The following is a 6,893-nucleotide window of genomic DNA, read 5'->3' as shown; positions in this document are numbered from 1 at the left end:
AACCCTTTTTAACCCGATTTCTAGCATTGTGTTTAATCACTTGATTAAATCACTTACACATGCTATTAATTAATCAAATCCTTGTTATGACATCATTATTCAACCTTTTAAACCTTGGGAGTTTGATTGGGCCAAGAAAAATTGATTTTGGGCTTGATAGCATCTCAAACCCTAACCAAACCCCCTTTAAACCCCAAATTGAAGCCCACTTGGTGGGGCCCACCAAGGCCCACGAAATTGGCCACCTTGGCAAAGCTTCTTGGAGAAGTTTCCTCCCCCACATGGCAGACCATCCACTGCCATTGGCTGCACCCAATAGTGCCTTGATGTGAAGGAGAAATCCACTCCATCAACCTCCATCTCTCACAGCTGCTACAGGCAGTCCATGCCTCTCACTATTCTCTACTTTATGTCACATAGCCAACTCCAATCAAGGGTCTTTCAAGTCCATAACTTCCCCTTCCAGGAGTCTAAAGTCGTGCAAGACACACTTCTCTCCATTTCATCACTTCTTTCCCCCGTTCTTAGAGAGAAACCCAAAAACGCTCTTTCGGGTAGATTTCTGTGTATTTTTGTGTTTCAACCCTCTGTAAGTATTTTCACACGATTTTTCCTTCATCTAAGTTGTTCGTCTTTGAGTCTAGTTTCAGTAGATATCTTATTCGTCTCAATCCATGCTCATTTGGTTAGTAAAAAGTATTTTTAACCATGCAAAGGTCATTCTGGGCGTGAAACTGGAGAGTACGATATGTTTTGGAATTTTTGACCAAGCTAATGGACATATCTTGGTCCGAAAATTTTATGGAGTATTTTTAACATGTTTTTATGAATGTTCATTGAGGTTTTATTGCATGACTAAAGCTTTTGATGATAGATTTCCTTAGATTTAGAAACTTGAAAACTGGAGGTGGGAAAACAGTTTTTGTTTTTTGAAAGTTTAAATATTTCGTGGTATAATCTTATTCCAAAGGCTTTGATATTTTCATATGATGATCCTAAGCCTCTTATATACATTTTAGGATGTTATTTCGAAGATATTTAGTATTATTTTCAAAGATATGATTTTTCTATGTAAGAGGATTTCGGTTTGGCCTAAGATTTGATGTTTTTGGGTTAGATCCATGTTTTGTTGAATTTTAGACATGTGATTTTAAGTTTGATGGTTAGATCTTCTTTAGGACACATTGTTAGACCATGTGATGTTTTAGTTTGAAGATCACATGTCTTTAAGCCACGGATCAAGAGGTTGATCAAATGTAATTGAGAGAAAAGTTTCTGTTTTGGACTATGTTTAAAACAAAAAACTCCAAGTGTTATTTTGTGATTTTTGGTGAGTTTTGTTTGATGATTTAAAGCATGGTTGATCTTAGAATGATGTTATGAATATGTTAGTGGTAGGATTTGACTTTTTGGAATTCTTGGAGATGTTTTTATTAAGGTCAAAACTTGTGATTTAAAGGGCTTACTTTTTGTTAAAAAGTTTGGGTCTTTTTACAAAAAGTTTGGTGTTGATGAATAGATTTTTCCTAATGGATATTTTAAGTGTGTTTTTAAACTTAGGATAGGAAGATCTTTGTTACAAAATTTTGGTTTAACCATGAGTTTTGAATTTTGAAAGAATTGAACCAAAATCAAGAGAAATGGCCTAAGTAGGTTTCGGCAATAGTGAGTTTTTCATAGTTGTGAATGGTTTTAAATTTTTCTGAGTTGATATTTGAGTTTAGGATAAAATTTACATGAGGAATGTAAATTTTGGTAATTTTTGGATATAGGATATGAAATCCTTAAGTTAGGGGTAAAATAGTCATTTTCCCACTTGTAAAGGGTAAAATGGTAATTTTACTCTAAGTTGCCTCTTTTCACATTTCTAATTGTTAGTAATTAATTTCTAACTTTTAGAATACCCTCTTACAGTTCCTCGTGTTTCACACTTATTCTCGTAGAACGCGACTATCGAGGTAAGTTAGCTTTTAACTTACTATCAGTTTAATGTGTATGAGTGATAAGTAAGGGAACTAAAGTGTATGTATGCATGTTATCATATGTTCCATGCCAAGTCATTACATATTTATCTGTTACACAGTGTTTATTCTATCACGAATTATTCATCTGTTACATAAGATATTCTGTCACGTATTTCTATACATTGCTATGCATTGCAAGTATGTCATGTTAAGTTAAGTATGCCATCTGTTACATGTATTTCATTTCACGTAATATTCACTGTCATATATTATGCCATGTTACGGAATATTGTCTGTTATATGTTATGCCATGTTACGAAATAATATCTGTTACATGTATGCCGTGTGATAAAATATTTTCTGTTACAAGTAAGACTCAAAGTAAGTCATGTATGTCATCTTCTGTTCACGTCACGTTACGCTACGTCAGGACTTCTGTCTTTTCATATTCATGTCATTCCGTCTTGAATGTAGTTTGTGTATCTCGAGAATAGTTTTGTTAAGTTATTCATGTCAATCACGACCCTAAGTGCTAGGATGGGGTAATATCCTAGTGAAACTCCTTGTTCACGCTGGAGTGTCTAAATAGGTGTGAAATTCCCTGGGTTGACGAAGTACAGTCAACAGGTTGCGAATGGGGCCTAATTAGCTGGTCACCGGAGCGCGCCAGGCACTAACGCTGATGGAGCCAAACTTTATTTTACGTGTGTCCACATCAAGTGTGGCACAAACAATTCATGGGGCCACAACAATTGTGGAGCATGAAGTATGGGGCCACAACGACTGTGGAGCATACACTACGTGAGACACAGCAATTGTGACACGTAGGATACGTGTGGCCACAACAACTGTGGAGTACGTATTAACACACTCACAGCTGGTATAGACACCTGTGTTGTGATGCGGTAATCGGCAGGGACACACGGCTCAAGGGGACCTGTGTAGCACCCGTATGGTCACTTTAATGACTAAGTATACTGAATAAGATTCCAAGTTCATGTATTTCACGTTCAAGTCATGTTTCACGTTATGTTATGTTCAAGTTTACGTTCATGTCAAGTTTCAAGTTTATGTCACGTCAAGCTAAGTTTCAGTTTCAGTTCAAGTTATGTCAGCTCATGCCATGTTATGTCAAGTCATGCTATGCTTATAATTTCATACCATGCTATGTCAAGATATGTTATGTTTACTATTGACTTTGATTGTGCATTTATGCCTTTATTGCCATGCATGCATCATTAACCTGTGTGAAGGTTTTTTGTTAACTTGCTGAGATTTGTAATCAAATCTCACTGTGGTAGTCCCAACTACCATTCCCCCCGAATGGTAGATCTTATTACAGGATCTGAAGGAGAACTAGGGATCGACCAGATGGAAACGGTCGACTAAGCGACGGTGTGACTTAGATGTAGTTACCCTAGATTACTACTTGTATTTTGTGGAGTTAAATCTCCATCACTCTTTTGTTCACAATCATTTTGGACTAGTATTGTGATCTCGGTTGTTAGTATGCCTTTATGTATGAAGTATGTTCTAAGTATTTGGGATATTATAAGTTTGGTGCATGGTATTGCCAAAAGAAAAAAAAAATTATCCGCTGCGAATATTGCATAATGCTAGACGCATGTTAGGAACATTGCATCTTATATGTCATGAACGAGGGCAGGTAACCTTGTGTTGCATGTCCCGACGCTTCAGATGTCCGTCCGATCCCAAGCGGAATCTGTGGGCGTCACAGGGTGGTATCAGAGCAATACGTCTCTGGGTTTAAATCCACATGTCCTTAGGAAATGCACCAAATATTAGGCTTGAAATTTTAGTCTTCATTAGGCTTGAATTTTTTAAGTATGAGAGGTAGTACGTGGTTGTAATACGTGTACTCGTGTGTTTCAGGAAGTGACACATGACTCGCGGTAGAATACCTCGGAACTCAGAAGGAGGCATCAATCAAGAGAATCTGAATCCCCCAATGGATGGAGGATTAGCTGAAGCTGTACGTCTGCTGGCCGACGTGCTTGGACAACAACAACAGTAGCAAGCGCACGTACCCAGACCCGAAGTCAGGGGTTGTCCGTATGAGAAGTTCTTGATCCATCGGTATCCAAACTTTTCTGGTAGTGAAGAGCCATTGAAAGCCGAGAAATGGATTATGGATCTCGAAAGGACATATGAGATCTGTGGTTGTACTGAGGACCAAAAGGTTCTATACGCTGGATACCTATTCCAAGGAGAAGCTGGAATATGGTGGGATACACGGAGGCAGCTCCTAGTTAGGGAACTAGGAAGTCTCGCTGCACTATCATGGGAGAGATTTAAGGAAGAGTTCGACAACAGATTCTTCCCGGATTCTGCCAAACAGCTGAAGGCGCAGGAGTTCGCGAGTTTAACTCAAGGCAGTCTGACCGTAGAACAATATGCTGCTAAGTTCATGGCATTAGGAAGGCTTGCACCACACTTGATTGCTACTCAAAGGATGCAGGCATGGAAGTTTCAAGCTGGACTTTAACCAAGGATCCATAGTCAAGTAGCTTGCCTAAGAATAGAGAATTACCAAGAGTTGGTAAATGTGGCCGCGATAGCAGAGGCTGAGCAGAGAGGCCTGGCAATCCAGATCAATTCCGAACGAAAGAGGACCATGCCATTTGCTGCAAGCGGTAGTGCCGAGAACAAGAGGTCTTTCTCCAGCCCAGCGAAAGGCAAGGGAATAGTGACAGGAGGACATATACCGACTGCTTATCCGTTATGCCCTAAGTGTGGAAAGCGTCATCCTGGAGAATGTCGCAGTGGTTATGGAGTTTGTTATCGTTGCGGGAAACCAAGACATTTGATCAGAGATTGTCCCAACACTACACAGGGTAGTGGAGCTGGTGATCACAAGCCAAGGCCCCACATCCCAGCACGCGTGTATGCTATAACCCCAGGTGATATCGATGCTGACGCATCAGAGGTTGAGGAAGCTGGCGTCATCACTGGTATTTTCCATAAAGTCTTTATGCTTTTATTTTTTATTTTTTAACTTGAGTGTTGGAATGTATTTATTAATTGAATCGCGTTATATTTTATTAGGTAGCGTCAATCTGTTAAGGTTCATAGCTTGTGCACTATTTGATTCGGGCGCATCGCAGTCCTTTGTGTCTGCAGCGTTTGCACAGATTTGTAGTTTGCAAACTGAGCTTTTACCTCGACGGGTTGTAGTGTTAATTCCTGACGGGAATACTGTAGCTTGTACCCGTTTAGTTAAGGATTGTCCTGTAGAGCTAGAAGGGAGGACGCTGAAGGCTGACCTACTAGTATTCGATCAAATGGAGTTTGACCTAATCTTGGGTATGGACTGGCTATTCAAGCACTATGCTAAGATAGACTGTCGGAAGCAAGAAGTGGTGTTTGAATCCCCAAGTGAAGACATAATTAGGTACGCGGGAGCATCAGTTAAGGCCACCCCGCCAGTGATTTCGGCTTTACAAGCCAGGAAGTTTATTGAGGATGGAGCCTCAGCATTTCTGTTAATGATGGTGGAGAAGACAGTCGGGAGTGAAGAAATCCGTGGGATACCCGTAGTTGAAGACTTCCCTGAAGTTTTTGCCAACGAGCTACCTGGTTTACCACCGGATAGAGAAACTGAGTTCAAGATAGAGCTGGAACCAGCAACAACTCCGACTCACAAGGCCCCGTATCATATGGCCCCTGCCGAATTGAAGGAGCTCAAGGTGCAGTTGGAAGAACTTTTAGAGAAGGGTTTTATCCGCCCCAGTTCCTCACCGTGGGGAGCACCTGTGCTATTCGTGAAGAAGAAAGATGGATCTATGAGGATGTGCGTAGACTACAGAGAGCTGAACAAGGTGACGATCAAGAATAAGTATCCGTTACCCAGAATCGACGATTTGTTGGATCAATTGCAAGGAGCATCAGTGTTTTCGAAGATCGACCTGTGATCCAGTTATCATCAGCTGAAGGTTAAGGAACAGGATGTGCCAAAAACTGCCTTTAGGACAAGGTACGGTCACTACGAGTTTTTGGTAATGCCTTTTGGGTTAACCAATGCTCCAGCCGCATTCATGGACATGATGAACAGAATATTCAGACCTTATCTGGATAGTTTTGTTGTCGTATTCATTGATGACATCCTAATTTATTCGAAGAGCGAGGAGGAGCACAGAAAACATCTAATTATGGCTTTGACTATACTCAAGGACCAAAAGCTGTATGCCAACCTCAGCAAATGTGAGTTCTGGCTTGATGAAGTGAAGTTTTTAGGTCACGTGATCTCTAGTGGAGGAGTAGCAGTGGACCCAAGCAAGATTGAAGCCGTAACGAACTGGCAGAGACCGACCAGTGTGCATGAGATTCGAAGTTTCTTAGGACTGGCTGGTTATTATCGGAGGTTTGTTGAAGGATTCTCTAGTTTGTCTGGACCACTCACGGCCTTGACTAAGAAGAACGTAAAGTTTGTTCGGAACGATAAGTGCGAGGCAAGTTTTCTTGAGTTGAAGAAAAGACTTACGACCGCACCGGTACTTACACTACCAGAGCCTCTTAAGCCTTTTGTAGTGTATAGTGACGCATCTAAAGCTGGACTCGGATGTGTGCTGATGCAAGAAGGGAAAGTAGTTGCTTATGCTTCACGTCAACTGAAGAATCATGAGCAGAATTATCCTACGCACGATTTGGAATTAGCTGCAGTGGTTTTTGCTCTTAAGATTTGGAGACACTATTTGTATGGCGAAAAGTGTGAAGTTTTCACAGATCACAAAAGCCTCCAGTATCTGTTCGAGCAGAAGAACCTTAATATGAGGCAAAGAAGATGGTTGGAATTAATTAGCGATTATCAGTGCAACATCAAGTACCACCCCGGAAAGGCCAATGTGGTAGCTGATGCTTTGAGCCGCAAGAGCAGATCAGAGGAGTCATCTATCTTGTCGTCATAAGTAA

The 6,893-nt window shown here is 40.7% G+C and overlaps 1 protein-coding gene across 1 annotated transcript; it reads left to right on the top strand.

Moving 5' to 3' along the window:
- Window positions 1-3,867: 3,867 nt before the first annotated feature.
- On the top strand, window positions 3,868-4,470 carry LOC121240821. Its single transcript, XM_041138349.1, has 2 exons — window positions 3,868-3,995; window positions 4,083-4,470. Exons 1-2 carry the CDS (start codon window positions 3,868-3,870, stop codon window positions 4,468-4,470), a joined length of 516 nt encoding a protein of 171 aa, XP_040994283.1.
- The last annotated feature ends 2,423 nt before the right edge of the window (window positions 4,471-6,893 follow it).

The sequence above is a fragment of the Juglans microcarpa x Juglans regia genome, chromosome 7S (genome assembly GCF_004785595.1).
Source record: "Juglans microcarpa x Juglans regia isolate MS1-56 chromosome 7S, Jm3101_v1.0, whole genome shotgun sequence".
Lineage (NCBI taxonomy): Eukaryota > Viridiplantae > Streptophyta > Magnoliopsida > Fagales > Juglandaceae > Juglans > Juglans microcarpa x Juglans regia.
The sequence above is the reverse complement of the archived record's forward strand: the minus strand, read 5'-3'. Positions and strand labels throughout refer to the sequence as shown.

Excerpts from the sequence above, each read along its gene's own strand:
- LOC121240821 (XM_041138349.1), top strand. The coding sequence starts at position 3,868 with ATGACTCGCGGTAGAATACCTCGGAACTCAGAAGGAGGCATCAATCAA. Across the intron at positions 3,996-4,082 it reads GTGCTTGGACAACAACAACA|TGAAGAGCCATTGAAAGCCG; the intron begins GTAGCAAGCGCA and ends CTTTTCTGGTAG.